Genomic DNA, 15,863 nt, shown 5'->3' on the forward strand with positions numbered 1-15,863 from the left:
TTTACTTCAAATATGTCACTTTTTACTGGAAATTTAAGAACAAAATGAAAAAAAAATCAAACTTTAGTACATAAAGTGAATATTTTAGTCAGAGATCTCCCAATATAGAAGAACTGAAATATTCTGTGGTTTAGTACTCGCTTGAAAAATATCTTTAAAATCTGATTACTCAATAGGAAGTCAGATTATGAACAGATTTGTGGTGGTGAGGCTGTTTTCTTTAAGCATGTTCTGTTCTGGTCCGTCCAGCAGGTGGCGCCGCGCAGGCGCAGCTGCGTCCTGCTGTCTGAGCAGGGGAGGACGAGCCGACAAGAAGCTCCTCCCACCCACTGCCGAAGACACGCTGGAGGGTTGTGCACGCGCAGCCAGCACGCGCCCATCACTGCACAGAGGAGAGTCCGCGTGACGCCGCCGCGAGACAAGATGAACGACGCCACGGTGGACTCGACCACTCTCTGCTTGTTCGACGTGGACGGCACGTTAACGGCTGCGAGACAGGTACCGGGACCGGTGAACGGGTAAAAGCGGGCTTCCGGAACACAGCGAGACCGAACCGAGCAATGACAGCTCAGCATCCGGGTCCGGTCCTTTCCGCGCTCTGCCGCGTGACTTTAGTTCCGCGGGGCTTTAAAGTCGCTGAAATGACGGATGAAAAAAGGTTCTCGATCGGCTTGAGGAACAATTCTGAGTTCCCGCCTCTGGACTCTTTGGTTCTGTTCGCTTTGGTGGATTTTTATTCAGGTTGGATGAAACCGGAAGTTTGTGACGGAACGAAAACAGCGAAACACATTTGTAGTTTTAGTTTAACAATGAATTCTTTTTACTTATTTTCTTTTTAATTACATCTTTGCTGTGTTTTATTGTTCAGCTAAGAAGTGAACTGTCTTTGATTTGTTTATATCCAGGGAGTTTAAGAAGTATAACTATATATATATATATATATATATATATATATATATATATATATATATATATAAACTAAAAATTTATGCACTACAGACGGAAAAAAGTCACTAAAGGCCACTATTTTCAATTCACAGGTAAAGTAGCAGTGTTTTTATTTTATTCTGATATTTTAAAGTCGTTGTTGGAGTCTGTGTCAAGATGATATCAGGAACCAGAGAGTCCTGTCCATCCGGACCGGCCTGTTCTGACGGGCAGCCCAAACAAAAGCGGGTCGGGTCATGACCTCATACCCAGAACAAACATGAAGAGTTCCTGGAGAACAGCAGGATGAATGACCCGCAGAACCACAAGTTTATGAAGAACAGCATTTTTCTTTTTCTCCCCTTTTTAAATCCAAACCACAAACTTAAACGTGTGTGTTTATGTGTGTGTGTGTATTTATGTATGTGTGTTTATGTGTGTGTCTATTTATGTATGTGTGTGTGTGTTCATGTGTGTGTGTATTTATATACACTGACCAAAAATATAAACGCAACACTTTTGTTATTGCTCCCATTTTTTAGGGTCTGAACTCAAAGATATGAAACATTTTCCACATACACAAAATAACCAGTTCTCTGAAATATTGTTCACAAATCTGTCTAAATCTGTGATGGTGAGCACTTCTCCTTTGACGAGACAATCCATCCCACCTCACAGGTGTGCCATGTCAAGATGCTGATTAGACAGCATGATTATTGCACAGGTGTGCCTTAGACTGGCCACAAGAAAAGGCCACTCTGAAATCTTCAGTTGTGTCACACAGCACAATGCCACAGATGTCGCAAGTTTTGAGGGAGCGTGCAATTGGCATGCTGATAGCAGGAATGTCCACCAGAGCTGTTGCTAGGGAAGTGAGTGTCCATTTCTCCACCATAAACCGTCTCCAAAGGCGTTTCCCAGAATTTGGCAGCACATCCAACCGGCCTCACAACCGCAGACCACGTGTAACCACACCAGCCCAAGACCAGCGCAAGGCACGTTGGAGAGGTGTTCTCTTCACGGATGAATCCCGGTTTACACTGTTCAGGGCAGATGGCAGACAGTGTGTGTGGCGTCGTGTGGGTGAGCGGTTTCCTGATGTCAATGTTGTGGATCGAGTAACCCATGGTGGTGGTGTGGTTATGGTATGGGCAGGCATATGTTATGGGCGACGAACACAGGTGCATTTCATTGATGGCATTTTGAATGCACAGAGAGACCGTGACGAGATCCTGGGGCCCATTGTTGTGCCGTACATCCAACAACATCACCTCATGTTGCAGCATGATAATGCACGGCCTCATGTTGCAAGGATCTGTACACAATTCTTGGAAGCTGAAAACATCCCAGTTCTTGCACGGCCAGCATCCTCACCGGACATGTCACCCATTGAGCATGTTTGGGATACTCTGGATCGGCGTATACGACAGCGTGTTCCAGTTCCTGCCAATATCCAGCAACTTGGCACAGCCATTGAAGAAGAGTGGACCAACATTCCACAGGCCACAATAGACAACCTGATCAACTCTATGGGAAGGAGATGTGTCACACTTCATGAGGCAAACGGTGGTCACACCAGATACTGACTGGTTGTCTGAGTCCCCTGACCTTCTCAAGAAAACAAAACTGAAGATTTCAGAGTGGCCTTTTCTTGTGGCCAGTCTAAGGCACACCTGTGCAATAATCATGCTGTCTAATCAGCATCTTGATATGGCACACCTGTGAGGTAGGATGGATTGTCTCGTCAAAGGAGAAGTGCTCACTCTCACAGATTTAGACAGATTTGTGAACAATATTTCAGAGAACTGGTTATTTTGTGTATGCGGAAAATGTTTCACATCTTTGAGTTCATACCATAAAAAATGGGAGCAATAACAAAAGTGTTGTGTTTATATTTTTGGTCAGTGTATGTATGTTCATGTGTGTGTGTATTTATGTATATGTGTTCATGCATGTGTGTTCATGCATGTGTGTTCATGCATGTGTGTTCCTGTCTGCGTGTTCCTGTATGTGTTCATGCATGTGTGTTCATGTATGTGTGTTCATGCATGTGTGTTCATGTGTGTCTATGTGTTCATGCATGTGTGTTCATGTATGTGTGTTCATGTGTGTCTGTGTGCTCATGCATGTGTGTTCATGTATATGTACGTAGCACAGGTGCGTTTCCCGCCTCTGGTTTCCGTTGACGCCGCCTGTGTCTGCAGGTTGTCACTCCAGACATGGCGGACTTCCTGCAGAGGCTCAGGACTCGGGTTCGGGTGGGCGTGGTCGGGGGGTCGGACCTCAGTAAAATCAAGGAGCAGCTGGGAGCGGACGGTGAGGCGGAGCTGCAGGTACGGTCCACCTGCTGTGCGGTCCACAGGTGAGCGTGACTCTGCTCCTGTGCGCAGTGATCCAGAAGGTGGACTACGTGTTCGCTGAGAACGGTCTGGTGGCCTACAAGAACGGGCAGCTGCTCTCTGTGCAGGTGTGTGCGCGTGTGTGTGTGCATGTGTGTGTGTGTGTGTTTGACCTGAGCGGTTGTGTCCAAGCTGTGGGGGGGTTCACCTGTTCTGCTGCTGTCAGTCCATTCAGGCCCACATGGGGGAGGAGCTTCTGCAGGACTTCATCAACTTCTGCCTGAACTACATGGCCACCATCAAGCTGCCCAAGAAGAGGTAACGTCCCACCGTCTGCAGCCTTTGGGGAGGGTCGAGGGTTTGAATCCCAAACCTGATGGGGTTCTGCAGTCATGTTCTGCAGTCATGTTCTGCAGTTATGTTCTGCAGTCACGTTCATGTTCTAGAGTCATGTTCATGTTCTAGAGTCATGTTCATGTTCTAGAGTCATGTTCTGCAGTCATGTTCTGCAGTCATGTTCATGTTCTGCAGTCATGTTCATGTTCTAGAGTCATGTTCATGTTCTAGAGTCATGTTCTGCAGTTATGTTCTGCAGTCATGTTCATGTTCTAGAGTCATGTTCATGTTCTAGAGTCATGTTCTGCAGTCATGTTCTAGAGTCATGTTCATGTTCTGCAGTCATGTTCTAGTTCTGCAGTCATGTTCATGTTCTAGAGTCATGTTCATGTTCTAGAGTCATGTTCATGTTCTAGTCATGTTCTGCAGTCATGTTCATGTTCTGCAGTCATATTCTGCAGTTATGTTCATGTTCTGCAGTCATGTTCTGCAGTTATGTTCATGTTCTGCAGTCATGTTCTAGAGTCATGTTCTAGAGTCATGTTCTAGAGTCATGTTCTAGTTCTGCAGTCATGTTCATGTTCTAGAGTCATGTTCTGCAGTCATATTCTGCAGTCATGTTCTAGAGTGATGTTCTGCGGTCATGTTCATGTTCTAGAGTCATGTTCTAGAGTCATGTTCTAGAGTCATGTTCTAGTTCTGCAGTCATGTTCATGTTCTAGAGTCATGTTCTGCAGTCATATTCTGCAGTCATGTTCTAGAGTGATGTTCTGCAGTCATGTTCATGTTCTGCAGTCATGTTCTGCAGTTATGTTCATGTTCTGCAGTCATGTTCTAGAGTCATGTTCTAGAGTCATGTTCATGTTCTGCAGTCATGTTCATGTTCTAGAGTCATGTTCATGTTCTAGAGTCATGTTCTGCAGTCATGTTCATGTTCTAGAGTCATGTTCATGTTCTAGAGTCATGTTCATGTTCTAGAGTCATGTTCTGCAGTCATGTTCTAGAGTCATGTTCATGTTCTGCAGTCATGTTCTAGTTCTGCAGTCATGTTCATGTTCTAGAGTCATGTTCATGTTCTACAGTCATGTTCATGTTCTAGAGTCATGTTCTGCAGTCATGTTCATGTTCTGCAGTCATATTCTGCAGTTATGTTCATGTTCTGCAGTCATGTTCTAGAGTCATGTTCTAGAGTCATGTTCTAGAGTCATGTTCTAGTTCTGCAGTCATGTTCATGTTCTAGAGTCATGTTCTGCAGTCATATTCTGCAGTCATGTTCTAGAGTGATGTTCTGCGGTCATGTTCATGTTCTAGAGTCATGTTCTAGAGTCATGTTCTAGTTCTGCAGTCATGTTCATGTTCTAGAGTCATGTTCTGCAGTCATATTCTGCAGTCATGTTCTAGAGTGATGTTCTGCAGTCATGTTCATGTTCTGCAGTCATGTTCTGCAGTTATGTTCATGTTCTGCAGTAATGTTCTTGTTCTGCACTCATGTTCTGCTGTCATGTTCATGTTCTGCAGTCTTGTTCTGCAGTCATGTTCTGCAGTCAAGTTCATGTTCTGCAGTCTTGTTCTGCAGTCATGTTCTGCAGTTATGTTCATGTTCTGCAGTTATGTTCTGCAGTCAAGTTCATGTTCTGCAGTCATGTTCTGCAGTTATGTTCATGTTCTGCAGTTATGTTCTGCAGTCAAGTTCATGTTCTGCAGTAATGTTCTTGTTCTGCACTCATGTTCTGCTGTCAAGTTCATGTTCTGCAGTCATGTTCTGCAGTTATGTTCATGTTCTTCAGTCTTGTTCTGCAGTCATGTTCTGCAGTCAAGTTCATGTTCTGCAGTAATGTTCTTGTTCTGCACTCATGTTCTGCTGTCAAGTTCATGTTCTGCAGTCATGTTCTGCAGTTATGTTCATGTTCTTCAGTCTTGTTCTGCAGTCATGTTCTGCAGTTATGTTCATGTTCTGCAGTCATGTTCTGCAGTTATGTTCATGTTCTGCAGTCTTGTTCTGCAGTCATGTTCTGCAGTCATGTTCTAGAGTCATGTTCATGTTCTGCAGTCATGTTCATGTTCTGCAGTCATGTTCTGCAGTCATGTTCTGCAGTCATGTTCTAGAGTCATGTTCATGTTCTGCAGTCATGTTCTGCAGTCATGTTCTGCAGTCATGTTCTGCAGTCATGTTCATGTTCTGCAGTCATGTTCATGTTCTGCAGTCATGTTCTAGAGTCATGTTCATGTTCTGCAGTCATGTTCATGTTCTGCAGTCATGTTCATGTTCTGCAGTCATGTTCTGCAGTCATGTTCTGCAGTCATGTTCTGCAGTCATGTTCATGTTCTGCAGTCATGTTCTAGAGTCATGTTCATGTTCTGCAGTCATGTTCATGTTCTGCAGTCATGTTCATGTTCTGCAGTCATGTTCTGCAGTCATGTTCTGCAGTTATGCTCATGTTCTGCAGTCATGTTCTAGAGTCATGTTCTGCAGTTATGTTCTGCAGTCATGTTCATGTTCTGCAGTCATGTTCTGCAGTCATGTTCATGTTCTGCAGTCAAGTTCATGTTCTGCAGTCATGTTCTGCATTCATGTTCATGTTCTGCAGTCATGTTCTGCATTCATGTTCATGTTCTGCAGTCATGTTCTGCAGTTATGTTCATGTTCTGCAGTCATGTTCTGCAGTTATGTTCATGTTCTGCAGTCTTGTTCTGCAGTCATGTTCTGCAGTTATGTTCATGTTCTGCAGTGATGTTCTGCAGTTATGTTCATGTTCTGCAGTCATGTTCTGCAGTTATGTTCTGCAGTCAAGTTCATGTTCTGCAGTAATGTTCTTGTTCTGCACTCATGTTCTGCTGTCATGTTCATGTTCTGCAGTCTTGTTCTGCAGTCATGTTCATGTTCTGCAGTCATGTTCTGCAGTCATGTTCATGTTCTAGAGTCATGTTCTAGAGTCATGTTCTGCAGTCATGTTCATGTTCTAGAGTCAAGTTCTGCAGTCATGTTCTGCAGTCATGTTCATGTTCTGCAGTCTTGTTCTGCAGTCATGTTCATGTTCTAGAGTCATGTTCTAGAGTCATGTTCTGCAGTCATGTTCATGTTCTAGAGTCATGTTCTGCAGTCATGTTCATGTTCTGCAGTCATGTTCATGTTCTACAGTCATGTTCTAGAGCAGAGGTGGGCACTGAGGGCCGCAGTCCTGCATGTTTTCCAGCATACCCTGCTCTGGCATGTTCTAATTGGCTGGACACACCTGAACCAGGTAATCAGCCATGAGTAGGGCAAGACTATCTGGAAATCATGCAGACACACCGGCCCTCAAGGCCTGGAATTGCCCACCCCTGTTCTAGAGTCATGTTCTGCAGTTATGTTCTGCAGTCATGTTCATGTTCTGCAGTCATGTTCTAGAGTCATGTTCTAGAGTCATGTTCTAGTTCTGCAGTCATGTTCATGTTCTAGAGTCATGTTCTGCAGTCATATTCTGCAGTCATGTTCTAGAGTGATGTTCTGCAGTCATGTTCATGTTCTGCAGTCATGTTCTGCAGTTATGTTCATGTTCTGCAGTAATGTTCTTGTTCTGCACTCATGTTCTGCTGTCATGTTCATGTTCTGCAGTCTTGTTCTGCAGTCATGTTCTGCAGTCAAGTTCATGTTCTGCAGTCTTGTTCTGCAGTCATGTTCTGCAGTTATGTTCATGTTCTGCAGTTATGTTCTGCAGTCAAGTTCATGTTCTGCAGTCATGTTCTGCAGTTATGTTCATGTTCTGCAGTTATGTTCTGCAGTCAAGTTCATGTTCTGCAGTAATGTTCTTGTTCTGCAGTTATGTTCTGCTGTCAAGTTCATGTTCTGCAGTCATGTTCTGCAGTTATGTTCATGTTCTTCAGTCTTGTTCTGCAGTCATGTTCTGCAGTCAAGTTCATGTTCTGCAGTAATGTTCTTGTTCTGCACTCATGTTCTGCTGTCAAGTTCATGTTCTGCAGTCATGTTCTGCAGTTATGTTCATGTTCTTCAGTCTTGTTCTGCAGTCATGTTCTGCAGTTATGTTCATGTTCTGCAGTCATGTTCTGCAGTTATGTTCATGTTCTGCAGTCTTGTTCTGCAGTCATGTTCTGCAGTCATGTTCTAGAGTCATGTTCATGTTCTGCAGTCATGTTCATGTTCTGCAGTCATGTTCTGCAGTCATGTTCTGCAGTCATGTTCTAGAGTCATGTTCATGTTCTGCAGTCATGTTCTGCAGTCATGTTCTGCAGTCATGTTCTGCAGTCATGTTCATGTTCTGCAGTCATGTTCATGTTCTGCAGTCATGTTCTAGAGTCATGTTCATGTTCTGCAGTCATGTTCATGTTCTGCAGTCATGTTCATGTTCTGCAGTCATGTTCTGCAGTCATGTTCTGCAGTCATGTTCTGCAGTCATGTTCTGCAGTCATGTTCATGTTCTGCAGTCATGTTCTAGAGTCATGTTCATGTTCTGCAGTCATGTTCATGTTCTGCAGTCATGTTCATGTTCTGCAGTCATGTTCTGCAGTCATGTTCTGCAGTTATGCTCATGTTCTGCAGTCATGTTCTAGAGTCATGTTCTGCAGTTATGTTCTGCAGTCATGTTCATGTTCTGCAGTCATGTTCTGCAGTCATGTTCATGTTCTGCAGTCAAGTTCATGTTCTGCAGTCATGTTCTGCATTCATGTTCATGTTCTGCAGTCATGTTCTGCATTCATGTTCATGTTCTGCAGTCATGTTCTGCAGTTATGTTCATGTTCTGCAGTCATGTTCTGCAGTTATGTTCATGTTCTGCAGTCTTGTTCTGCAGTCATGTTCTGCAGTTATGTTCATGTTCTGCAGTGATGTTCTGCAGTTATGTTCATGTTCTGCAGTCATGTTCTGCAGTTATGTTCTGCAGTCAAGTTCATGTTCTGCAGTAATGTTCTTGTTCTGCACTCATGTTCTGCTGTCATGTTCATGTTCTGCAGTCTTGTTCTGCAGTCATGTTCATGTTCTGCAGTCATGTTCTGCAGTCATGTTCATGTTCTAGAGTCATGTTCTAGAGTCATGTTCTGCAGTCATGTTCATGTTCTAGAGTCAAGTTCTGCAGTCATGTTCTGCAGTCATGTTCATGTTCTGCAGTCTTGTTCTGCAGTCATGTTCATGTTCTAGAGTCATGTTCTAGAGTCATGTTCTGCAGTCATGTTCATGTTCTAGAGTCATGTTCTGCAGTCATGTTCATGTTCTGCAGTCATGTTCATGTTCTACAGTCATGTTCTAGAGCAGAGGTGGGCACTGAGGGCCGCAGTCCTGCATGTTTTCCAGCATACCCTGCTCTGGCATGTTCTAATTGGCTGGACACACCTGAACCAGGTAATCAGCCATGAGTAGGGCAAGACTATCTGGAAATCATGCAGACACACCGGCCCTCAAGGCCTGGAATTGCCCACCCCTGTTCTAGAGTCATGTTCTGCAGTTATGTTCTGCAGTCATGTTCATGTTCTGCAGTCATGTTATAGAGTCATGTTCATGTTCTGCAGTCATGTTCATGTTCTGCAGTTATGTTCATGTTCTGCAGTCATGTTCATGTTCTAGAGTCATGTTCTAGAGTCATGTTCTGCAGTCATGTTCATGTTCTAGAGTCATGTTCTGCAGTCATGTTCTGCAGTCATGTTCTGCAGTCATGTTCATGTTCTGCAGTCATGTTCTGCAGTTATGTTCATGTTCTGCAGTCATGTTCATGTTCTAGAGTCATGTTCTAGAGTCATGTTCTGCAGTCATGTTCTGCAGTCATGTTCATGTTCTGCAGTCATGTTCTGCAGTCATGTTCTAGAGTCATGTTCATGTTCTGCAGTCATGTTCTGCAGTCATGTTCTGCAGTCATGTTCTAGAGTCATGTTCATGTTCTGCAGTCATGTTCTGCAGTCATGTTCTGCAGTCATGTTCTGCAGTCATGTTCTGCAGTCATGTTCTGCAGTCATGTTCATGTTCTGCAGTCATGTTCTGCAGTTATGTTCATGTTCTGCAGTCATGTTCATGTTCTAGAGTCATGTTCTGCAGTCATGTTTTGCAGTCATGTTCTGCAGTCATGTTCTGCAGTCATGTTCTGCAGTCATGTTCTGCAGTCATGTTCTAGAGTCATGTTCATGTTCTGCAGTCATGTTTTGCAGTCATGTTTTGCAGTCATGTTCTGCAGTCATGTTCTGCAGTCATGTTCTAGAGTCATGTTCTGCAGTCAAGTTCATGTTCTGCAGTCAAGTTCATGTTCTGCAGTCATGTTCTGCATTCAAGTTCATGTTCTGCAGTCATGTTCATGTTCTGCAGTCATGTTCTGCATTCAAGTTCATGTTCTGCAGTCATGTTCATGTTCTGCAGTCAAGTTCATGTTCTGCAGTCATGTTCTGCATTCAAGTTCATGTTCTGCAGTCATGTTCTGCATTAAAGTTCATGTTCTGCAGTCTTGTTCTGCAGTCATGTTCTGCAGTTATGTTCATGTTCTGCAGTCTTGTTCATGTTCTGCAGTCATGTTCTGCAGTTATGTTCATGTTCTGCAGTTATGTTCATGTTCTGCAGTCATGTTCTGCAGTTATGTTCTGCAGTCAAGTTCATGTTCTGCAGTAATGTTCTTGTTCTGCACTCATGTTCTGCTGTCATGTTCATGTTCTGCAGTCTTGTTCTGCAGTCATGTTCTGCAGTCAAGTTCATGTTCTGCAGTCTTGTTCTGCAGTCATGTCCTGCAGTTATGTTCATGTTCTGCAGTTATGTTCTGCAGTCAAGTTCATGTTCTGCAGTCATGTTCTGCAGTTATGTTCATGTTCTGCAGTTATGTTCTGCAGTCAAGTTCATGTTCTGCAGTAATGTTCTTGTTCTGCACTCATGTTCTGCTGTCAAGTTCATGTTCTGCAGTCATGTTCTGCAGTTATGTTCATGTTCTTCAGTCTTGTTCTGCAGTCATGTTCTGCAGTCAAGTTCATGTTCTGCAGTAATGTTCTTGTTCTGCACTCATGTTCTGCTGTCAAGTTCATGTTCTGCAGTCATGTTCTGCAGTTATGTTCATGTTCTTCAGTCTTGTTCTGCAGTCATGTTCTGCAGTTATGTTCATGTTCTGCAGTCATGTTCTGCAGTTATGTTCATGTTCTGCAGTCTTGTTCTGCAGTCATGTTCTGCAGTCATGTTCTAGAGTCATGTTCATGTTCTGCAGTCATGTTCATGTTCTGCAGTCATGTTCTGCAGTCATGTTCTGCAGTCATGTTCTAGAGTCATGTTCATGTTCTGCAGTCATGTTCTGCAGTCATGTTCTGCAGTCATGTTCATGTTCTACAGTCATGTTCATGTTCTGCAGTCATGTTCTAGAGTCATGTTCATGTTCTGCAGTCATGTTCATGTTCTGCAGTCATGTTCATGTTCTGCAGTCATGTTCTGCAGTCTTGTTCTGCAGTCATGTCCTGCAGTTATGTTCATGTTCTGCAGTTATGTTCTGCAGTCAAGTTCATGTTCTGCAGTCATGTTCTGCAGTTATGTTCATGTTCTGCAGTTATGTTCTGCAGTCAAGTTCATGTTCTGCAGTAATGTTCTTGTTCTGCACTCATGTTCTGCTGTCAAGTTCATGTTCTGCAGTCATGTTCTGCAGTTATGTTCATGTTCTTCAGTCTTGTTCTGCAGTCATGTTCTGCAGTCAAGTTCATGTTCTGCAGTAATGTTCTTGTTCTGCACTCATGTTCTGCTGTCAAGTTCATGTTCTGCAGTCATGTTCTGCAGTTATGTTCATGTTCTTCAGTCTTGTTCTGCAGTCATGTTCTGCAGTTATGTTCATGTTCTGCAGTCATGTTCTGCAGTTATGTTCATGTTCTGCAGTCTTGTTCTGCAGTCATGTTCTGCAGTCATGTTCTAGAGTCATGTTCATGTTCTGCAGTCATGTTCATGTTCTGCAGTCATGTTCTGCAGTCATGTTCTGCAGTCATGTTCTAGAGTCATGTTCATGTTCTGCAGTCATGTTCTGCAGTCATGTTCTGCAGTCATGTTCTGCAGTCATGTTCATGTTCTGCAGTCATGTTCATGTTCTGCAGTCATGTTCTAGAGTCATGTTCATGTTCTGCAGTCATGTTCATGTTCTGCAGTCATGTTCATGTTCTGCAGTCATGTTCTGCAGTCATGTTCTGCAGTCATGTTCTGCAGTCATGTTCTGCAGTCATGTTCATGTTCTGCAGTCATGTTCTAGAGTCATGTTCATGTTCTGCAGTCATGTTCATGTTCTGCAGTCATGTTCATGTTCTGCAGTCATGTTCTGCAGTCATGTTCTGCAGTTATGCTCATGTTCTGCAGTCATGTTCTAGAGTCATGTTCTGCAGTTATGTTCTGCAGTCATGTTCATGTTCTGCAGTCATGTTCTGCAGTCATGTTCATGTTCTGCAGTCAAGTTCATGTTCTGCAGTCATGTTCTGCATTCATGTTCATGTTCTGCAGTCATGTTCTGCATTCATGTTCATGTTCTGCAGTCATGTTCTGCAGTTATGTTCATGTTCTGCAGTCATGTTCTGCAGTTATGTTCATGTTCTGCAGTCTTGTTCTGCAGTCATGTTCTGCAGTTATGTTCATGTTCTGCAGTGATGTTCTGCAGTTATGTTCATGTTCTGCAGTCATGTTCTGCAGTTATGTTCTGCAGTCAAGTTCATGTTCTGCAGTAATGTTCTTGTTCTGCACTCATGTTCTGCTGTCATGTTCATGTTCTGCAGTCTTGTTCTGCAGTCTTGTTCTGCAGTCATGTTCTGCAGTCTTGTTCTGCAGTCATGTTCTGCAGTTATGTTCATGTTCTGCAGTTATGTTCTGCAGTCAAGTTCATGTTCTGCAGTCATGTTCTGCAGTTATGTTCATGTTCTTCAGTCTTGTTCTGCACTCATGTTCTGCTGTCAAGTTCATGTTCTGCAGTCATGTTCTGCAGTTATGTTCATGTTCTTCAGTCTTGTTCTGCAGTCATGTTCTGCAGTTATGTTCATGTTCTGCAGTCTAGTTCTGCAGTCATGTTCATGTTTTGCAGTGATGTTCTGCAGTTATGTTCATGTTCTGCAGTTATGTTCTGCAGTCAAGTTCATGTTCTGCAGTCATGTTCTGCAGTTATGTTCAAGTTCTGCAGTTATGTTCTGCAGTCAAGTTCATGTTCTGCTGTCATGTTCATGTTCTGCAGTCATGTTTTGCAGTCATGTTCTGCAGTTATGTTCTGCAGTCAAGTTCATGTTCTGCAGTCATGTTCTGCAGTCTTGTTCTGCAGTCTTGTTCTGCAGTCATGTTCTGCAGTTATGTTCATGTTCTGCAGTTATGTTCATGTTCTGCAGTTATGTTCTGCAGTCAAGTTCATGTTCTGCAGTAATGTTCTTGTTCTGCAGTCATGTTCTGCAGTTATGTTCATGTTCTGCAGTTATGTTCTGAAGTCAAGTTCATGTTCTGCAGTTATGTTCATGTTCTGCAGTGATGTTCTGCAGTTATGTTCATGTTCTGCAGTCATGTTCTGCAGTTATGTTCATGTTCTGCAGTGATGTTCTGCAGTCATGTTCATGTTCTGCAGTCTTGTTCTGCAGTCATGTTCTACAGTCAAGTTCATGTTCTGCAGTCATGTTCTGCAGTTATGTTCATGTTCTGCAGTCATGTTCTGCTGTCATGTTCATGTTCTGCTGTCATGTTCTGCAGTCATGTTCTGTAGTCATGTTCCACATTCACGTTCCGCTGTGTTTCAGGGGAACTTTCATTGAGTTCCGTAACGGGATGTTGAACGTCTCGCCGGTTGGACGCAGCTGCAGTCAGGAGGAGCGGATCGAGTTCTACGAGCTGGACCAGGTAACAAATGGGGGGGGGGGGGGGGGGGGTTTGAACCCCCAACCGCTGCTGCTTCACCGACTGTTGTTGTTCTGACAGAAAGAGAAGATCAGAGAGAAGTTTGTTTCTGCGCTGAAGGAGGAGTTCAAAGGAAAAGGCCTGTCGTTCTCCATCGGTGAGTTCTGCGTCTGCCTGCAGAACGTTCTACATGTTCCAAATATTTGGGAACGAAATGAAAACTTAACCAAAAAGATAATTTAAAAAAAAGAATCACCCAGATGGTTTGGTGCTCCATTCTCCAGTCATTGGTTCATTTGTCATTTAAAAAAATGTACATTTTCCAATAGTTTTAGTTTCTGTGTTTGCACGACTCGATTATTTATCCATCAATAATCTGGAGGATTGAGGAGTCTGAGCCGTGCAGGAGACTGAAAACACCTGGAGCGGATCGGAGCCGGCTGTTCATCATAGAACGGCAGAAATGTTCCTATTCATGTTACGGGGCTTCAGCAGCAGGATGTGGGTGGTGGGATTCCAGCGGTCTGCCTGGATTCTGGCTGAGATCCGACGGTTTTCCAAACATAAACAGGAATTCTGTCCGTCTGCAGGAGGTCAGATCAGCTTCGACGTGTTTCCTGACGGCTGGGATAAGAGGTACTGTCTGGGCATCGTGGAGAAGGACCACTACTCCACCATCCACTTCTTTGGAGACAAGACCAAACCTGTGAGTGTGTCCAGCACAGCAGAACCTTTGGAACCCTAGAACCCATCAATATAAGAAAACCCAGGAAGTCTAAACGTTTGTTCTCTGTGACACTTGTGCTTCGTTAGCATGGCTAGCATCATTAGCATCGTTTCAGTCTGAAGCTTTATTTAACCATTTAAGGTTTTTATCTCCTGAACTCTTGGATTATCTGAACTGAAATCCCACTTTTCAAACATTTCGTCTTCTATTCCACGATCACGTTCTTTGTTTAGCTACTGTAGCATTTTAGCCGTTAGCGTCCTTCTCAAACAGGAAGTGTCCTTAACAGCTGTTATGCTGCGACGGAACACCATTCCTGCATCTGATTTTGCGTTGCTCGTCCAAAAACCTGTTCATAAACCCCGGACACCTGTGGGAGGAGCTAAAGACTGTAGCCTTATCACTACACGGCAGCATACCTCAAAAACAGTCCACGTGTGGACGACACAGATGATGCTGAGAGACCATGTGTGTGTATTTGAAAGAGTTCTTGAAAAGCATCGGTACTCCCGCCTTCTACTCTGGGTTCTTTTTGTTGATGCGCTAACACAGCGCGTCATTTTTAGCGCTCTAGTGTTTTTCTGTATTTGAACGTTGGATCTTCTATTCGTCTCAATAGGTTTAGTTTTCGTCAGTGAAGTTAGCATTTTGCATTGTCTATTTTTCTAACTGTCTTTCTCGAGGGTTTGGCTTCGTTCAGAAGCGTTGCGTTTTCTTGGGTCAGTTAGCATCGTTCTTGCGTTCCTGCGTTTCTTTAGAACGTCTCCTGACCCCAGAGCCGCACGGAGCCTTCAGCATTTCGTAAACTCCTAATCTTTTGTTTCCGTAGATGTACTCGGACTCAGCGTCTGAGTGGGACACACGAGTCAGAGTTCCGCGTTCGAGTTCCTGCTGATGCGTTTCCTGTTTCAGGGAGGAAACGACTACGAGATCTTCAGCGACCCGCGGACCGTCGGCCACGAGGTTTCCTGTCCGGAGGACACCAGGCGTCTCTGCGAACAGCTCTTCTTCTGCTGAAGCTACTGGAGGCTGAAGGGGAGGAGCCTCATCCTGACCTGGGGGAGGAGCCAAAGACTTGTTTCGGGTTTTCATTGATCAGTTAAATCTATTGATGTTCTTTGATCCGTCCCATGTGACCAAGAGAGCCAATCACCTGCAGCAACACGGGATGTGACCTCATTGCTTCCTGTGAGGGACACTACAGCAGCTTCCATGGCGGCGGCGATGAAGACTTTTCTACTGTAACCAATAAAGAGATCAAAGCACCTGTTGAAAATTCTCTCTGATCAATTCTTCATCTGATCGTCTCAGCAGTCCACCTCCTCCAATCAGGGATCACTTCTGCACATTCTGAGCGTTCTGTTACTTAATGTTACTGAATAGAATCGCTTTGATACTGAACTGCAGTTCAAACTATTATCTGTAAGATTGTGGCTCCATCTGTGAAGTTTTTAAGGTGGTAATGAAAACTGAATGCAGAATTAAACTGACTTTTACATTATTTCCATCAATCTGTGGTCACATTTGGTATTTTTGGACATCAATAAGCCCCAGCCCCCAAAGGAAACATTCCATATTTGGGAACCACAGGGTTGGACTGTCGGTTCTTTGAGTTTTACTGTTATGAAGCAAGGCATCAATTTACAAGGCAGTGGATGATGGAGTTTCCATGGCAACACTGATAATCATGATCTGCAGGTGAGGGTCAGTCTGTGAGACAACTTTTCTTTGGCTTCCATGTAGGTGAATG

The 15,863-nt window shown here is 43.8% G+C and overlaps 1 protein-coding gene across 1 annotated transcript; it reads left to right on the forward strand.

Annotated features, from left to right (window-relative positions):
• Positions 1-316: 316 nt before the first annotated feature.
• Positions 317-15,623, forward strand: LOC101157104 (phosphomannomutase 2). The gene is made up of 8 exons (XM_023953849.1): positions 317-498; positions 3,132-3,243; positions 3,318-3,394; positions 3,493-3,584; positions 13,290-13,389; positions 13,468-13,543; positions 13,977-14,092; positions 15,026-15,623. Exons 1-8 carry the CDS (start codon positions 424-426, stop codon positions 15,128-15,130), a joined length of 753 nt encoding a protein of 250 aa, XP_023809617.1. The 5' UTR covers positions 317-423; the 3' UTR covers positions 15,131-15,623.
• Positions 15,624-15,863: the final 240 nt, after the last annotated feature.

This window comes from Oryzias latipes, chromosome 1 (genome assembly GCF_002234675.1).
Source record: "Oryzias latipes chromosome 1, ASM223467v1".
Classification (NCBI taxonomy): Eukaryota; Metazoa; Chordata; class Actinopteri; order Beloniformes; family Adrianichthyidae; genus Oryzias; species Oryzias latipes.